The sequence below is a fragment of the Pararge aegeria genome, chromosome 21, assembly GCF_905163445.1.
Source record: "Pararge aegeria chromosome 21, ilParAegt1.1, whole genome shotgun sequence".
In the NCBI taxonomy this organism is placed as follows: Eukaryota; Metazoa; Arthropoda; class Insecta; order Lepidoptera; family Nymphalidae; genus Pararge; species Pararge aegeria.
This window is the reverse complement of record NC_053200.1, coordinates 864,271-884,331: the sequence shown is the minus strand read 5'-3', so window position 1 is coordinate 884,331 and position 20,061 is coordinate 864,271. Positions and strand designations below refer to the sequence as shown.

Here is a 20,061-nt window from a genome sequence, read left to right as displayed (position 1 = left end):
AAATAAATAATTTTTCATTTTCATTTTTCATTTTGGTCATTGGTTATTAATAAAGATATTTCATTCATTCTTTAATCTTTGTCTGCACGGATTGCCGTTCTGTGTGAATATGAAAAGTGTTTACAATGATTGAAACCGGAATACACAGTTTTCACCGGTGAGTGCATATTCTATGTAAAATCTTGCAATAATGTATATTTTAGCTGTGTTTATTATGCCAGGTAAAACCGTTGTGAAAGTAATGTCGAGTAAATTTATGCCAGAAACAATATACCTAGGGCTCGTCGTATTAGCGGTATCGTTACCTACCATGTCGAGTACCTGTCTGAATGTTTAAATTAGTTGACTAAGGGCCTCTCCTAGCAGGGTATAGGCAAGCGATAAAAACTATATCCCCGGTTATATCCCTTGACAAGGGATATAATTAACGTGTCCACCTGCTAAAACACGGGAACATGGAATAGGAGAAATTTACCCCCGTTTATTATTTGTTAGTGAAAAATATTTTTTTTCAGTGCAATACATTGGTTTATTATTTCCACTTGCCTATTCTGTGAGATTTGATAAAGGTGTGGGAAAAGATTTTTATCCTTTCCCCGGGAGATAATTGTCTCCTGTCCATGCTAGCCGTGATGGGGGGTTTGCCCACACATCAACACATCAGGCAGATGTGATCGCAGTGAATTCTTTTCGTAGTAGCACAGACGCTGCTTTCCCGTGAATAGTTGCAAATATATCAGTTAAATGTATAAATATTACCGAACTAGTTTTCGCCCACGTTCTTCGTCCGTGTTGCTCACGGTTTTTGTACTAATCCCGTGGGAACCCTGATATTCGGATAAAAAATTGCGTATGTTTCTCTTGGACCTTTCAAGTCAAGTAGATTGGATTCTTAGTGAAGTTGTAAACTTACAAACAAACACACTTTCGCATTAATAAGAATAGTATTGATTTATTCCGAAAAGTACACAAGTCAATTTTTATAATTCGTACCGGAGAAGAATATTCCCTGATCAATATCTTTACTATAGAAACTGCCCAAGCCAATGAAATAATATAGTTGATGAAAACAAATAAATGATGTCCATGTTACATTTACTTTTCGCAACATAACATAAAGTGATTTACCGCGCTAGGAAGTGAGGGCGGTCGCGTAGCCCATTACGCAAATTTCGCGATTAATGCCGATTTATTGTAAATATTAATAACTGTGGAAAATTCGCTAACAGTTGCGTAATAAGGTTGTGGAAATTATTTACTGTGTTTTTCCCGCAGAAGTGGGATTTGGTCATAATATATTATTTGTTGTTAGCTGTTGCACGCTACTTCAGTCGTTTTTTTTTATAATATCCCAAAAAAATCCCACTACCTGTAAATTTCCCAAAGAAAAATACAGGCTAACAACGCTGCTTAAATAAGTTGGTGGGCTTAAGTATCTATCCCAGATTTTTAGGAAGAATTTTATCAGGTGTTCCTATTGTGGGGATTGAGTCCCCTCGTGCCCACGATCCATGCAACTGTGTCGAAATATCGACAAATCAAATAATATTATAGTGGTTAGTGGGTAGAAGCTAGACTCTAGGGGGGCCGAGTTCGAATCCTAGCACGCACCTCTAACATTACAAAGTTATGTGCGTTTTAAGTAATTAAAATATGACTTGCTTCAACGGTGAACGAAAACATCGCGAATGAAACCTGCATGACTGAGAGTTCTCAAAGGTGTGTGGTGTCCACCAATACGCACTAAGCCAGCTTAGTGGACTACGTCGCGAAGCTGAAGTGGCAATGGACCGGGCACATAGTTCGGAGAAAGGATGGACGTTGGGGTCCCAAGGTGCTGGAATGGCAGCCCCGAACTAGTAAGCGCAGCGTTGGTCGGCCCCCAACGAGGTGGACAGACGACATTAAGCGCGTCGCAGGTAGCCGCTGGATCCAAGCGGCTCAGAACCGTGGAACTTGGAACTCCCTACAAAACACCTATCTCCAGCAGTGGACGTCTATCGGTTGATGTGATGATGAAAGGTCTAATTCAAAACTCCATTATATAGGTCATAGAAAGTAGCTGACTTGGGTCAAGGTTTTTTCCGTGCAATATATTGGTTTGCAATGTCGCGAATCACTACTACCATCCCCGTCATTGCTATCTTCATCATTTTCCAATATCTCCTTGCAACACAGTACTACTGCACAAAGTTGCGAGAAAGCATTCGATTTCCGGCAGTAAATTGTCTTTTCAAACTACGCGAGGGTGTGTTGGTAAAGAATATCTCTTAAGTATTTCTTTGACACATAAACTGTTGTCATGTTAATTTTAAATTACTTCTTTTTGTAATTTTATTACTCGGACTGTGTTAAGTATGTACTTTAAGTTAGTGAAGGCTACAATAACATAGCCAATGATTCTCAAAGTTTAATACTAACATCTTACATTCATAAAAAAAACGAAAGTTTGGATGAATAGATGTTTGTTTCCCTTTCACGTAAAAACTACTGAACCAATTTGACTGAAAACTGACATGGGTACTTTCTTACCAGTAAAATGTTCGCGGAATTAATGAAAAGCCGCGGTAAACAGCTGGTTTATAATAAAGTACTCGTAATAATAACAATAATAATTATTATAAAATAAACGTTGATGCAAAAATTTCAAAAATCCGCGACTCATAGTGTTAAAGTAAGGGAAGGTGTGTGTAGCAAGGTTCAAAATAAACATTTTGCCGATGTTAAGACTTAAGATGCACGTAGAATAAGCTTATAGACCCAACCACAAGAGCTACATATTCAATATAGTAACTCTGCTCTTTAAAAAGATAAAATATTGAAATAGCCTTAACCTTTGGAAACCTGTACCACTTCAACATTTCTTCCTAACCGCCGAAACGTCGCGTCGTCGTGGCCAAACAAACAAAAAAGCGTCCAGACTCCAGACGTTCCCACAAGTCATTAACCTCAATTTAGTCACAAAAAACGAAAACACAGTTCCGAACATAGACTAAAATCTAGACCGAAGAAATTCTAAGAACATGTCCCGGTCGACGTGTTTAAGAATCGAACCTTGACTATGTTCGACTGTTTTCTAAGTATTTTTTCTTTTTTTTTGTTTAATACTACGAAGTTTTGATAGGCATCAGCTGATGTATGCACATTTATAGGTCACTAGCTTTTGTCCGCGTTTTTCGTCCGCGGAAACATGTGTTCCTGAGATAATAAAAAGCCTATCACGAGTAAAGCAAGGACAAAGAAAAAACAAACAATCTTATTAAAAAAAAAAGAACTATTTGGTTCACCAACAGCTTTACATTTAAAAAAAAAACAATTTAAACTAGCTTATAAATTATGAAGTTCTAACTGTTGCCCGCGTTCTTCTTCTGTAATCCAGTGGGAACCGTTTGTTTTCCTGGCATAAATAAACTTAGATACTCTTCATCCTTTCAGCTAACTCAAGTTGAGTCTTAGCTTAGGGTGTAAAGCTTGGACAAACAAACAAACGCTATCGCATTTATATTATTAGTAAGGATTTATGTATGGATTTGAGAAGAAAATTCTCAATAACAGAGTTAGGGTGTTTTTATTACAGCACCACTCACGCGCCGCGGGTTCACCTGCGTTATCATCCTTAGAATTTTTATGTCACACTGACTACACAGATTATTATCACACAACTGCACAACAGTTAAAACAATGCAGTTTGGGAGAAGTTTTGTGCAGTTGTCTACACTAACTGCATGATTGTCGTACAGTCCTAAAGCAGTTGAATGCATTTTTTAATCCACATTTAAAGTGCCAAAGGCAGGTTAGCACAGGTATATTTTTCTTTTTTTTTTATAGACGTGCGCTTGAATTCAATCACACCTGATGGCAAGTGATGATGCAGCCTTAGGTAGAGCGCGCTTTCCTAGAAGATGCCTATTCACTCTTGATCTGAAGGTACTCATATTGTAGGAACTGGGGAAAATGGAAGCTGGAAGGGCATTCCAGATCCTTGCGGTGCGAATCAGAAACGAAGATGCAAAGCGCTTCGTACGCGTCCGCGGTATATCCGCCACGTAGAGATGCAGATCCTTGCAGTGCCTAGCGGTTCGATGGTAAAAAGGTGAGGGGGGGAGATAAACGAAGTTTTATAAGCATTCGTTCACTGTTAAAGCTACTGAATTGTGGAATGCACTCCCATTGAACATAAGACAGTCGAAGTCATTGGGCATATTTAAAAATGCTGTTAAGGCTCATTATCTCGCTTAGTAAAGACGACTATTATTATTTATTTATCTACTCAAACTCATATTTAAGTATTTATGGTATATTAAGATATGTATTAGTATATTTATTTTTTATATTTATCAATAGTATTTTTGTATTTGTGTAGTCTGGTTTATGTATTAGTATGTAGATATTCGTATGTATATATTAAATAGTGTACCCCACCTATTCGTTATCTTTTTAGTTTTCCTAATCCTAAGGTTGCCTGGCAGAGATGGCTACTTAGCGATAAGGCCGCCTTTTGCATCCTGCTTCATTCTTCATGTGTTTGTTCTTTTTTTTGTCTCGTTTTTCTGAGTGGTGTACAAATAAAGAGTATAAATAATAAATAAATCAAACAGTTCTTGAGCACACTCTCCGAAATATATCTTATAGAATACCGAAAGGCAGGCAACCTTGCGCCGATGCTCCATACTCTGAAGTTTTTATTGGCTAGGTCACCGATAATTCTCCTAGCACGTTTCCTAATTTGAAGCTTAACATTATTTCCTAGTTTGACCCGGGAAACGAACGTAGCACCTCGTGAATCGAACCCAGCACCTCTGAATCCGTAATCGAACTTATAACCACTCGACGAGCGAGAAAGTTCCGTACTTGTATGTTTCCATATATCATCCGTGTAGCGCCAAAAGCTAAGGTATAAGAATCAGATAAGTGCAGTACGTGTTTAATTAAATTTAATTGCAATGCACTTCCTAATTAGCTTTGCAGAACTAAATATGCAAAGTTTAATAACGATCAAAGTTATTCCGACGCCGCAGTTACTCCGGCACGCGGCAATCAACTAATTACTGAGTTATGACGCAGACTGACGGTACAAACAGACAGTACAAGTTACCACAAAATGAAGCCGATAAAGTGAAGTTTACTTAAACACGTGATAAAGGTAGTTTTTCGCCGTTTTCTCCATTACTGAAGGTCATATCCGGATTCAAGTTCTTTTTTTTATTACAGCCTTCCTTGCTGTTCTCTTCTCGGCCCTTTTGATAGCTACTGTAATAAAATAAGTAAATAATCTACGACAATACACACATCCAATGGCGTGCTTAGAGGGTATGCACAGGGTATGCAGATGGTATACAAAAATCCTGAGGATGCTCCGGTTTCGGAGCGAAACTTGCGTAGAGGTTACATTGCCGAGGATCTGTTTGGTGTGGAGTATACGGATTGAAGTCATTATAAATAACACTAAACAGATTCTGCTGCTGTTCGCGGAGTATAGCATATAAAGCTTAATTTTCATGAAAAAAACTCGAGTTAAACTTAAGAGTAGGCTTATTATAATTCTTAAAGAGCCTACCCTTAAGTTTTTTATAACTCTTAATGGAGATTTTTTTCATTTTATATTATCTACATACCCTGTGCATACCCTCTATGCACGCCACTGCACACATCGCCATCTAGCCACAAAGTAAGCGTAGCATGTGTTTTGGGCATTAAAATGACGGATGAATATTTATATGAATAATATACTTATAATAAACAGATAAACATCCAGACACTGAAAAACATTCATGTTCATCACACAAACATTTTCCAGTTGTGGTTTTTTTCGAAATCGAATCGAATCGGGGATCAAATTCGGTACCCCCGAAAGAGAAGCTGACGCTCTAGCCACTTACCTAACAGCGCTTCACCGGGTCATTTAGTGGACCGAGCTAACTTACTTCCATTATATTTCAGCCAGCACTGATAAATATTTCTTGCATCGCTAAAAATGTAGTAAGTTTGTTCCCGAGGGTTCCGTCTATTTTTCCACAAGTTTGTGAGATTCTTGATTTGGGTTCCGCGGCCGCCATCCCTAAACGGTCGCCGATAAAGTGCCGATGTTCGCTAACTTAATATAACTTGTACCTGAGATAATTGTTCGAAGGGACTCCAAGTTGGAACATTGAATAGGTATCTACATAATAATATCTTACTAATTCTATCATGTTTAGTCGCCACTTTTGCTGACTTATCTACTCGTAGCTCGTTTTTTTTAAAACCACTACAAGTTAGCCCTTGACTGCTAACTCCGTGTTGGTAAGTGATGATGCAGTCTAAGATGGTAGCGGGCTAACCTATTAGGTAGCATGGTATTCATACCCTAATCGGTTTTTACGCGACGTCGCACCGGAACACTAAATCGCGTAGCGGCACGTCTTTGTCGGTCTTATATTATACAGCTGAAAAGATTATAAATGTGTTCGATTCCCAGAATATTTAACTCTAATGGAATCGAATTAATATGGTATACTTTGCAAGTTGTGAAATCATATTGAAACAAAGAAATGGCCTCGTTGGTTTAGGGTTTAGCATTTTACACTACGGATCACGAGGTCCTGGGTTCAAATCCCAGACGCAAAAAAAATATAATTTCAGCACCAGCACGGAGTTAGGAAGTTGACAGCGTCAGCTCCCATGCCTCGGAGCGTAAAGGCTTCGGTCCCAATTTTTATAAGTTAATTGTGATACTTAATATTAGTATATAAATATATATATAGTAATAATAATATATAGTTTTAAGATGTAGGTATAGTTATCTATAACATCATATGATTACAAGGAATAAACTAAGCTTTAGTTAGGAAGTAGGTATTCCTAGTCTCATCTCTCAAACAAAGGTCAGTCGGGCTCCGGAGTTAATTCCGCGTGGCGTTGTTTATTGCGACCTCGGAACCCGGCCCGGACGAGGGACATACATTACCAATTCATTTTCCTATTTATATGTTCCTAAGAGTTTGTTATTTATAGCAATTCAAATACAATAAGTACTATCCACTTTCAATATTTAAATATTAAAGCTAAAGCACCGGATACAATTTCGCCAGCAATTAAAACGTTAAAGCGAATTGCTATTATATTTTAACAGGCGCTCGAATTTAATATATTCGCCCAGTAGCTAAACAGTTCTTTGCAACGTTACATGTAACCTACCGTAAACATATGTAAAATACGCAATTTTCAGGTGGCATCGTTAAAACCCGCCCAAATATAGATAACACGGGCCCAACATAATTCTGGGGGGGCTATCTGGTGGGCACGCAAGTTCGCGAGAGTTATCATTTCGCAATATTTATAGGGTAGAGGTAGAGGTAGGTAGCGCATTAGACGCAGGTAGATAACGTGACTAATGCGGGTCGAACGAGGGACATTTTTGCACGTATCACGGATAAATATTTTGTGGTACAAGCATTAAGAACCAAGTGCTTAAAAAAGGCGTAGTTTCACCTTAGTAGTTAATGATTTTTTTTTGGATGCGGTGAGTCCATGAAAGCATTGTAAAACGTTCTCCAGTAGGTAGGAGTAATAAAATCTTTGGGATAGGTAGAGTGCTCTTACGCATAGGTACATGAAATATATGCGTCTTCGTGATACATACAATTTTGAATAAGTACCAATAGACCGATAGCCGGTATCCAATAACAAAATTATTTTCTTCGTTCTTGCCAGTCTAGTGATCTGAACCGCCAGTAGTTCAAAGAATTGCCTATCCTAACACAATCCGAAGTACCTACACATTGAATTAAGCACAGACTCCTCATTCAGCCATTATTGTACCAGTGCATTGTGTCCAAAATCAGTAAAAATGCCCAGCGAACGTCTCACTTTACACCTGCGTCAACATTACGGGGTGTTAAGTTAGAAGGTCACATTTTTTTCCCATTTTATGGTGAACCCTTAGAGCATTAGAGGTAAAATAATTACTGATTACTGCTATATTGTATGAAGTGACTCACCGTTTGTTCGGGAAACCAATCTAAAGTGAAGTGGTTTTTGATGCTTCAATATTATTCGTGTACACGGTTTCTAAATGTTCTTAATTCTATGTACCTTCATATACTTACAGGCATTTTGTTAAAATATTTCGAAGTTCAACTCTAGGATACTTGCCAAATGTTTCCTCCAAATTTCATGTCCTGCGTCCACCTCTACAGCTTTTATTGTATGCGCCAGTCACCGTAATGTTTTATACTTTGAGAAAATATGCCTTATTATTCACTGTACATGAATGACTTCCGCAAAGTAGCGCCTGCTAGGTTACGAAATCGCTGGCTCTTAAAACTTGAAACATTTTCCCTCTTTGGCAATTTCGGCAGATTTGTAGCCGGTAAAGGTTACTGTCGGCGAACGGCCAGTTTTTAGTTTATCTGCGCCGGGTTAAATCGACTGGCCGTTAACAATCCGTCTGGCTTAAACTATTAACATAAGGGTGCTGTACGGTCGCATATAAAAGATAGGATAAATGCTCTATCCTAACTTGTGCGGCTGAGGGTAAGTTATAAAGTTAGACTACAGAACTAGACATTGTCATTGTCACGTTTTATTTGTAGATAACAATTCTAGTCGCCGTCTTTTTTAGTTTATATCATCATAGAGTTTGTCCATAGGATGACTTAAATTATCTTTGCTTTGTTCAAAATTCAAAAATTCAAATTCAAAATTCAAAATTCATTTATTTCAAGTAGGCCTAATAAAACAAGCACTTTTGAAACGTCAAGTCTGTCCGTGTGTTGTGACTCTACCACTGGTTCGATAGGCAGATTCTACCGAGAAGAAGCCGGCAAGAAACTCAGCAGTTGCTCTTTTCCAACATCAAAAATGTACATTTTACATTTTACATTTTGACACGAGTTACGATATGGCGGTGAACAAAAGACTTTTTAAAAAATTATTAAGATAATTATCAAAAATTAATTGAAAATTACAGAAATTATTTAAATGAATAAAATAACAATTAATAGTTAACGCGTGTGTAGGTGACTTCAGACTAACGTTCCTTTCCATTGTTCCCTGCGTGGTTCAATTTGCAAGCTGGCATTCCTCTCTGGCCTATTGTTCGTGAAGCTTGCTGCATCAGCGGGATGCCGTGGTTACGGCATGGTAACTCCTCCCTCCTTAAGATGGAAGCTAGTCCTAGAGCTTCCAGGAGCGTCCTCGCGACTTGCTACCGCTGTATGTTTCTTGAAACTGTATATTCTCCAGCTTATTGCGGATATTACGAATGTGTAGAGGAGCAATGTGGGCCAACTGGGGATTGCCATCATATAGGTCCAGTTGACAGGTTCGACTTCTTCAATGTCTTCAGCTTTGTTTATCAGTTCATGGACACTATCCAATGAGACGTCTTCAAGATGAATCTCGTATTGGGCTTCTTTCTGTGGTATGAGGTTTTCGTTAGGTAATGGGATTATTTCATTGATGGTGGTACTAGTGGTGTGTGTTCTTATTGTTCTGTTCATAATATTAATTTGACAGTCCTCTGTGAGGTTGGCGAGGAATGTTCCTGCTAATTTTTTATATTCGGTTTTCTGGCCGCACTGCGTTTTCACAACTTACGGTTCATTTGATACTATAAGCCATGTATTTTCTTGAATCTTCTGTAGTTTTCCTCGTTTCAGGTGTATACGAGCATGAGTACAGTTACCAGGTTTCTGTTTAATCAGTGAAATGATGCAATCTTCTGACTTCTCTATTGATCTCGTGTCTAATGCTTTGCAGAGCTGGGTGTCTTCAGCTATCTTCTTGCAGTTTTCTTCTAGATAAGCGTACTCATCGCTTCCAAGTGCAAGGAATTTGGATTTTGGTATAATGGTAAGGTTACGGTTGTTAGGTAGGGAGTAGATATGTATATAATCATATGTAGTGGGTTGAATGGACGGGATTTCTAGTATAAATGTTAGCGAATGTTCTGTACTATAAGCTTTAACGCTGATAGACCTTTCTATCGTATGAATATTATCTATACTTATTTTTTCTATGGGATTTAACGAAAAGTACTTCTGTAAATTATTAATTTCTGTTACTAAATTTCTAGGGCTTATAATACTAGGGTGCATTATGCCTAATTGAGAAAATGATACGGCATCTTCTAGCAACATCATCTTATCTAAAATAATCTGCAAACTAAAACTAATTTGAACGTATATTTCTAAAAAGTGTAACTGGTTTTCGACTGCATTGGAAGTGATTGTAATATTTTTCAATATAGATGATAGTATCTTCTGGTTGTCATTTATCTTCATTAATTGATTCGAATATTCTGTTATTGTATTTTCCGCCAAAGATAAAGTTCGCTTTTGCGAGCCTTGAATTTTAGAGACTGAAGTACGAATTTTATTGATTTCACTTTCGAAACGGATTGCGTCATTGCTATCCAGGTTACCAGTTATCAACTTTACTACATGACCTAATCCGTTAATAATACCACGCTTAATTCTACTTCTAGGTGAAATAAAAATTAATTTCTTAGTAATTAAATCTAACTTATGTTCTATCTGATCCCTATATGTTTTATGTAGCTCATTTGCAGTGGTGTTGCTTTCAGCCATTCTAGTACTTGCGTATAATGACATTAATTTTGTCGATATTAAATGTAAGTGAGTAACATTGTAAACGCAAGCAAGGTTGAAGGAATCTATTTGTTTAAGGATCTGCCCCTGCCTAAGTAATAAAACTCCGTTCGTATTGTCTACGGGTTGAAATGTTATTTCGGATCTTGCCTGGAACACGAAGGCTCCGAGGATGATTGTCCTGGAACAAGATGAGGCCTTCGTAGAAGTTTGAAGTGAACCCGGATCGATTTAGAATTAGGGTGATTTCCTATAATTTCTGCTACACTGTTTGGATGAAAATGGATGATTTTATAGGGTCCTTTGAAAACCGGTTTGGTTTTGTCGTTTCTCGCTGTTTTGGCCACCTGTTCGTAAACTGTTTCACCTACCTTGAATGTTATTTCTTCTGCTGCCTGGTTCCGCTTCGCTATTACCTGCTCCTTGTTTTTCGCCATGTGCGCCGTAACGCATTCTTGTACAGCTTCGGCTTGCATTTTGTGTTTGATAACATAATCCTGGTAAAATTGCTTAGGGTAATGTAACTCTAGTGGGTTTCTGGATGCTGTGTGTCCGAAGAGTAGCTCGTGTGGGGTATATTCCGTTGCAGAATGAATAGAGTTGTTGTAAGCTTTAGAAAATGCTAAATATAACTCTTCGTTATAGAAGTAGCAGTAAAATACACGATCGGCAATAGTATGTTCTTTTAAGAACTGAACTATTTCTTTCTCTGTGTTATTCACTGGAATAAAGACATCTTTAATTACCGTTCTAGAGTTAGTTGACCTATTTTCTACTCTATATGTGGAACCTGGGGTTGACCTAATATGAAATTGCTTTAATTGTCTGTCATTAGCATCTGATAAGATTGGTATTCCGTTATTTTCGTTATCAGGCTGGGTATGGTTTGTTGAAACTAAATTATCAGGGTCCAGTGACACGACGCTCATACTGTCAGATTCAGTGTCTGGGTTATGTAATATGTTAGGTCTAACTGTCACGTTATTGTCGTTAGTGCTATTATTATCGCTATTACTGTCATTATTATCTGCAGGTACGTTATCCTGTACTGCTCCCTGGTGAACGTTGTCAAATATTCTATTTATAATATCGTCATCGTCATTGTCGTCTAAGTTTACTGCAAGTGAATCTACACTTTTATGGTAAATTTTAACTCGCGAGAGGGCATCCGCATTTGTATTTTGTCGACCCTTTTTATATACAACCGTGTAATCGTACTCAGCCAGTTTAAGTCTCCACCTAGTCAATTTAGAATTGGGGTCTTTTAGTGACATAAGCCACGTTAAAGGCCTATGGTCGGTATATATTACAAACTTTCGCCCATAAAGATACGGTCTAAAGTACTTTATTGCCCAGACGATGGCTAAAAGTTCTTTTTCTATGGTGGAATATCGGGCTTCTGTATCGGAAAGAGTTCTTGATGCGTATGCCACTGGCTTATCTGAGCCTACTTTTCCTTGAGACAATACTGCACCAAGGGCTACGTCTGACGCATCTGTTGTTAATATAAAAGACTCGTCAAAATTTGGATACTGTAAAATAGGTGCATTGGTCAAAATTTGTTTGCATTTATTGAAACATTCTAAAAATTCCGGGGAGTGTATTACTTTGCTCTTTTTCTTAAGACATAAGGTCATCGGTTTAGTAAGCTTGGCAAAGTCTTTTATAAACTTTCTGTAATAGCCTACGAGTCCTAGAAAGCTCTTAATGTCTTTTTGTGTCTCAGGTAATGGAAAATTCAAAACCGCTTTGATTTTGTCTTGGTTCGGTTTGAGACCTTGATCAGTGAGTTCATGTCCTAAAAATGTGACGTGTTTACGCAAAAATTCCGACTTATCTAACTGAATTTTAAGGTTGTGTATTTTAAATCTATCAAAAACCTGTTTGAGCTTTTCCATATGTTCCTGTAATGATGTAGATATAATTATGACGTCATCTAAGTAAGTGAACACGTTATCTATACCTCTAAGTATGTGATCCATAAGTCTCTGGAAAGTACTAGGTGCATTCTTTAAACCAAATGGCATTCTAAGAAATTCGTAGTGTCCTCTCTCGGTGGTAAAAGCAGTTTTTTCTATATCATCGGGGTGCATTTCCACCTGATGATAACCGCTAGCTAAATCAAGTGTTGTAAAATATTGCGCGCGTCCTAGTCTGTCTAGTATATCATATATATTAGGTAACGGGTACTTGTCTTCTACTATTCGATCGTTTAGCCTTCTATAGTCAATGACTAACCTCCATTTTACTTTTCCTGATGCGTCTGGTTTCTTCGGGACGATATGTACAGGACATGACCATGGAGATATACTTTCACGAATAATACCCTGTTTTAAAAGGTTATCTACTTGATTTTGTATTTCTTTGCGTTCCTGAGGGGGTTGCCTATAACTTCTAACAAAAATTGGAGTCTTGTCTGTCAATCTTAGCTGATGTTTAACAGTATGTGTGAAGGAAAGTGGAATGTTTTCTGAGTAGAAAATGTCTCTATAAAGGTAGCAAATCCTATTTATCTCGCGTTGCTCTTCTTCGTTCATATGTTCCGTTCTAATTTTGCCTAAGTTGTCACATAACTCTTTATCTATGTCTGAACTTCCCTGTATATGATTTAAATTACAAACCTCTGTATACTCAAAGTATGGTTCTAAAACAAACTTTTCATTGTTGGCTATTATTCTTTTCTCGGAATTAAAGTTAATAACAGATGTTCTAAATTGACCTTCTCTAACTTCGACTATTGCGGTGGGGGATTTTAAGCCGTTACACCATATGAACTCATCTTGAATGTACTGACCGTCTGCATAATTGGTTTTTACTAATATATTTTTTTCGCATCTTGGCTCTATTGTTATTTTCTTACTTGGGTAATCGAACGCAATAGGAATACTTGAGTTGGCGGTATGTAAAAGCCTATTTTTAATATCAATTTTACAAGATAGTGTTTTTAGTAGATCTAACCCTATAAGGCCTTTATATTTCCTGTCAAAATCAAAAATAAGGAATTTATGAATTAAGTCACTATTGAATGCAGGGGGAAGTGGTAAATATGCAACTTGATTGTGCCGTGTAGTAGCGTGTGCTGTCTTTACTTCAAAGGGTTCGTACTCGACAAGGTGTTGGAAAATTGTGTTATGTATTACACTGGGTGATATCATAGAGCGCGAAGCTCCTGTGTCTATGAGGAACTTACCTTGAAATTCTGGTAGCACAATATACGGCAGGTGATCTTTATCGTGGTTGTTTAGTTTTATTATCCTTGGTCGACGTTGTGCTGACCTTGTAGAAAATTTGCCTGGGCCTCTCCGTCCTCCGTTTGAGGTTCATACTCCTGCTGGTTGACCCAATCTTGGTACTGACCTTGCTGATCGGCATAGTCCTCTTCCTCGAGATTTGGTTGCTCGTAGTCTCCCGGTGAGCCTGTGTAAAATAGCTCCTCAGCAGCAAACTGTGGTTTTTGTGGTTTACTTACAGATCTCATAGTGACATCAGACACCTTCTGAGGGGGATTAACCTGTTGATGTGGTATGTTATTTCTAAAGTTGCCTGAGGTAGGTCTATAGTTATTTGTTGTTGGGTGGTTTTTCCATGGTAACATGGATTGTACCCATTGCTGCCTTTGTTCTGGAGTCAGGTTATTCTGACGTGGAACTACAGTTGTATTACTTAGATTATTTTGTGAGTTAATATACTTGGGTGATAAAGGGGTTTGAGGCTGATTTAAAGCACGTATTGGTTCCCTAAACTTTGCCTGAGCCGATGTTGATGGTGTGTTATAAAAGTTATTGTTGTAATTTGTCTTATTATAAGCAAGTCTAGCTTCCTCTTGCCTAGCTAAGACTATGGCTGATTCTAGAGTGAGGGGTTGTGCTATTCGCACCCCTATCGATACTTGGAACTCTAAATTGTTCGTATACTGTTCTATAACCATTTTTTCATAGTATGATTTGTTGGAATGTGTGCCTACGGAAAACAAAGTGTCTAATAACTCACGCAGACGCCTACCAAGCATATCAGCGTTCTCGTTTTTATGACGCCGCACCCTACTGAGCTCCTGCATAACTTGGATCTCATTCCTGGGTTCTCGCAATCTCCGTATAAGAGCATCCTTAATGGAGTCCCAAGAATTAAGGCTTTCTTCGTATGCTATTGCATCAATCGCGGTATCACTGAGTCTACTTTTAATGAGGCATATAAATGCCGGGTGTACCTTAGCATTTTCGTCTAATAAAGCAAGGATATTTTCAATTTCTCGAATATAATAATTTAATCTCTTTGTATTACCATCATATTTTGGAATTAAATCCGCAATTAATTTAAAACTAGTCGTATCGCAATCTGGGATAGACATTTTGCAAAATAATTATCTAATAACTGATGAAAATGTTTGTTTTGTATAATATAGTACCTGCCTATCACGATAATAGCTGTTAGACATGCACTACTATAACTTTAATAAAGTCTATAACAATTTTTACTGTCAGACTTTTACCTACTCTAAAAATCTCTTAATTTTATGTCTCTAGCGAAATTAGCTTCTAGACAGAACTTAATACTAACATCCATAAGGAAATAGAGCTTGGGAACTTGAATTAGCGAGAGTACTCACCACAGCGTTCTCAGCATCTCCTTACGGGTCTGACACCTTCCACGTGGAATCCTTTGTCCGGGCCGCCGTCGTAGGTTCAAACTCGCGATTTACACGGTCGGAACCGTTCAATTGGCCTTTATTCCAGCCAATTTTCGCGAAAAACCGACTGCGCCAGTTACGATATGGCGGTGAACAAAAGACTTTTTAAAAAATTATTAAGATAATTATCAAAAATTAATTGAAAATTACAGAAATTATTTAAATGAATAAAATAACAATTAATAGTTAACGCGTGTGTAGGTGACTTCAGACTAACGTTCCTTTCCATTGTTCCCTGCGTGGTTCAATTTGCAAGCTGGCATTCCTCTCTGGCCTATTGTTCGTGAAGCTTGCTGCATCAGCGGGATGCCGTGGTTACGGCATGGTAACTCACGCCTGAACCATTTTTGTAGCAATGGTTTATTTGTACCACCTGCAGTGTGTATAGATATACCTGGAATTAAAAAGTGGTATATATTACTCTCTGTCTGTATAAATACTGAACCACAGTATATACTAGTTCTAGTTATTTTGCGATGTAAATGTACCTACCTAATAACTATAACCTATAAATATTATACATCTAAATAACTTGTGTAGTTTTACATATTTTGTATTTTGTAGTTGCTATGTGTACAATATGTAATTAATTAATTAAAAATAAATAAATAAAAATAAAATTAAAATATCAGTTGAATTAAATCTGTGCCAAAAATCAAGAAGTAATTCAGTAGTAGTAGAGCTTTTTGTGACAGAGCTTGTCCGGGGAAGTACCTGCTATCGACATGCTTATTTCTGCCGCTAAGCAGCATTGTTGGAATGCTGTGTTCCGATCAGAAGGGCGTGGTTGCCGGTGTAATGTAACCGCCTGCACACCTACGCCTTAAATTCATGGACGCTTGCATGCCCTGTGAAGTGTTGCTCTGTTTCTCGGCGATGGTACTCCACATACCATCAGGTGGACCATCGGCTTGCTCTATCAATTATTACTGGAAAAAAATTCACGTTGTTCCATAGTTCGATGTAAAGTAAGGACAAACAAACAAACAAAGTTAGTTTCGCATTTATAATATTGGTATGAATTTCCTAACTCAGGTTGACTCCCGCACCCCAATCATTTCAACATGTATACTTTTGATGGGATAGATAGATACTTTAAACACATAATATTTCACGCGCACATATTTCACATGACCGTACTTTAGGGCCCCCACACTGCACCGTCGTTAAGGCTCTCTGTGCACGTCGATAACTCTGACAGCGGAGAAATTTGCATTCGCAAATCGGCATCGGTTTGACCACTCTTCTTATGAATGTTTCCGCCTCACACTCCATTACCTGTATCGAGGAATGTTGTTTTATTAAAAGTTTATACTTTAGGCCGCTTCTTCAAAAACGGGTTAAAACAGGAGCGTGTAATAAAACCAACTTTTAAGCGGATCCCATGGCGTAATAACTGTACAAAACATTATCTTTTTATTTTTTCATTTGGCTTTCGTAAATTTTTTCAAATAATTGACCTGATAAGGAGAAAAAAAATATCACCTTACTGCTAATTCTTTCAGTTGTAAAATATAAAATTCGAGCATGATAAAAAAAAAACCGTGAGCCTAAAAGAAAAGACTTCAACTTCTCTTTTGATTTGTTTGATACCCGTACCTCTAACATTTAGGAGGTATGTGAGATACAAGCAATTAAGTATAACTTTAACTGTGAAGGTAGACATCGTGAAGAAACGCTGAAGTAAGTTTTATAATCTCCTGCAGGCCGATTCTATTACTCAATTAACTACAAATTTAGCTAGCCACTGTGGAAACCACCGGACCGTAGAGTCGCTACAAACAGACAGAATTGACGTTTCAAAAGTGCTTATTATATTAGGCTTATTTTAGGGCCTACTTGATATAAATGAATTTTGAATTTAAAAGTTGGCAACTAGTAACCTGTTATATCCATATTTTGCATTCATTTCGTATAATAACGGTATGGGCGTTATTGGATGGCAGATTTCAGTAGACAGTAGCTGGAATAGTCCTGCTGGACCCTTTTCAATCTAAGAGGAGACATACTCTCAGTAGGCTGTAACGAGTTTTTTAATGATAAAACATCGTGTAGAACATTTATCTGTGAAAATATTTAAACCTTCCCTTAAAAAAGTTAGTCGGTCATACTAAGATGGCGGAAATGGCTCCGCAGTATGTTCACCAGCTCACAGCTTCTGGGTTCCATTCCATAGATACTAAGAGCCCCGAACGTTACCGATCGCGGCTGTGCAATCACAATAGCGCTGCAGCTTATGTTAATACTGTGGCTGGGATTACGGGCTTTTTCCGGGGATTTACGAGGTTTCGCGGGGTTTTCGACGCTCTCAGCCCGCCCCCGGTTAATCTTTATTGCTGGCTAATTGAAATGCCGGATACGCTGAGTAGTGGCAGATTTGTTATTAACATTGGTGCGTGCTCCGGACGCTAGACCTGGCTAGCCAGATACGATAATCCCATCAAAAACATAAGTGTGAAAATGCCGAAATCGGGTTCAATCTTAACATATTACTGCGCCAACAAAAGAATTGAGTCCTGAATGGATGCCAAGATTTAAGAGCCATCTACTGAGTTCCTTGCCTTTTCAGTGTAATCTGATTTCCACTGAAAAAACATATGGTAGAGTCTCTACAAACAGTCAGTGTACTTAGGGGACCACAGAAGTATAAAGGAGGTTTTCTAGAGGGCTGCTTTAATAATAATTATATTCCATGAATAAATAATATAAAAATGCCAACTATCGTTGAAAATCTCAAGCTTTCCACCTACTTTATTGGATCCATTCATCAAAAGGGACGAAGATTGAACCGAAAAGTCTCCATTCATTCAGCCGGTCCCATTCAGCGGTTAATAAGACCCGCTCTAAGCGTCTCCGATCGGCTTTATTCAGGAACTTGTCACTTCAATAGAAATAGATACCGACCGGAGTCGATTCACTTTGATTGCTTATTATTATTTAGGTCATGATAGCCTGGTAGTTGAATGGACATGTTCGTCGGTTCGTAGGTTTAGGTATAGGTCTTTTGAACTACGAGAGGCGTGGACTTTAACACACAAAACAAATTTTCAAACACAGCATAACCATTAATTACTTTGTATATATACATATGTATATATATTTATATATGTGTATAATATATATAATATATATGCATACTAGCTGACCCGGCAAACGTTGTTTTGCCATATAAATTATTTCTAGGTAATTTCTAGTGTAGACAAAAAATAACTGACTTATAGTAAGTGTGTAAGGATGTGGTATATGCGTGAAATAAGCATGGAGCGCTGTGAACGATGATGGAATATTTATTTATTCGAAAGACACACCAGCAATTAATTGTAAATACATTCATATTACAAATATGACCACGTTTCCGAATTTCGACAAAAACTCAAGTGGCTCTCTATTCGCCGTCGCCGGGATTTGCATGTACTTTCGCTTCTGTACTGTGTTTTATTTCATTTAAAAACTCCTTCTTATCTTAAGGAGAAGTTTACTTTTCTGGGAGTGCAATCTGATTTAAGATCGTGTCGCGCGCTGACTCTGAGTATGCCTTTTCATAGAACTAAGTTCTATGAGCACTCGTTTACAGTGCAAGCCATAGCGCTATGGAATGCGCTTCCAATAGACATAAGGCAGTCTAAGACACTTTGTATTTTTAAGAAAGCTGTCAAAAACCACTATAGTTTGCATTGAAGACGACTTGTAATAGTGTTTACTGTTGTTAATGTATTTATGATATGTTATAGTATGTATTAGTCTATTATTATTTTATTTTTTTTAATATTTAATTTATTATGTATTATTTTATTTGTGTAATCTAGTTTAAGTATTAGTATGTAGTTATTAGTATGTATTTTTTTTTAATATGCACAACCTGCAGTATGTTATCCTTTTGTTTTCCTTATCCTAAGGTTGCCTGGAAGAGATCGCTACAAAGCGATAAGGCCGCCTTTTGTATACTTCTTCTGTCTGTGTTTTCTTTTATTCTTTTTTTGTATTTTTATTTGTGTGCAAATAAAGAGTATAAATAAATAAATAAATAAAAATTCTGTCTAGTGCCATTACAATAATCAATTATAGGTGTATACAGCATTATCGAATATAAAAATAAAAAAACGCTAAACATTATTATTTTTAAGTTATTATAGTTTATTTCTTAAAATTACATATCACTAATTAATTACGACAGTGACACTAACAAACAATATCTAACATTAGTAACACTAGGCATATATCAGGAATAAATTTTAATCGAAATATAGTGATAGATAGGGGTATGAAATAGATAGTAGCCGATTCTCAGATTTACTGAATATGCATATAAAATTTGGTAAAAATCAGTAAAGCCGTTTCGAGAGATATCGAGATATGGGGATTATACTGTGACACGAGATTTTTAAATATACATGATTATAATAAATAAATATAAGTAGGTACTACGACAATACGCACATAGCCATCTTGTCCCAAAGTAAGCGTAGCTTGTGTTATGGATACTATGATGATAGATGAATACCTTTATGAATAATAAACATATATATTTATAATTTACATATAAACACCCAGACATTCATGTTCATCACACAAACATTTTTACAGTTGTGGGAATCGAACCCAAGGCCTTAGAGTCAGAAAGCAGGGTAATACAGCACTGCGTCGTATTCATTGATTTAATATGTTATCGATTGAACTTGTATTTTATGCACAATAATAATATAGAGTTGGTAGGTAATTACTTTAAAATTAAATTTTTTGAAACCATTATAATGGCCTATATAAATAGAAGCTAAGAAGATC

At 37.2% G+C, this 20,061-nt stretch overlaps 1 protein-coding gene across 1 annotated transcript; it reads right to left on the bottom strand.

Moving 5' to 3' along the window:
- Positions 1–9,113: 9,113 nt before the first annotated feature.
- LOC120633401 lies at positions 9,114–17,453 on the bottom strand. Its single transcript, XM_039903608.1, has 6 exons — positions 17,433–17,453; positions 16,401–16,557; positions 15,497–15,673; positions 13,869–14,813; positions 10,904–13,434; positions 9,114–9,560 (listed from the first exon to the last, which is right to left on the bottom strand). The coding sequence occupies exons 1-6, from the start codon at positions 17,451–17,453 to the stop codon at positions 9,114–9,116; spliced, it is 4,278 nt and encodes a 1,425-aa protein (XP_039759542.1).
- Positions 17,454–20,061: the final 2,608 nt, after the last annotated feature.

What these genes read in the sequence shown, in the direction of transcription:
- LOC120633401 (XM_039903608.1), bottom strand. Translation starts at nt 17,453, where the DNA reads ATGGAATGGAACCCAGAAGCT. An exon ending in TGGAATGGAACCCAGAAGCT is followed by an intron (nt 16,558 to 17,432) that starts GTGAGCTGGTGA and finishes TCCTCGATACAG; the next exon opens with GTAATGGAGTGTGAGGCGGA. An exon ending in AGGGAACAATGGAAAGGAAC is followed by an intron (nt 14,814 to 15,496) that starts GTTAGTCTGAAG and finishes TTGCTTTATTAG; the next exon opens with ACGAAAATGCTAAGGTACAC.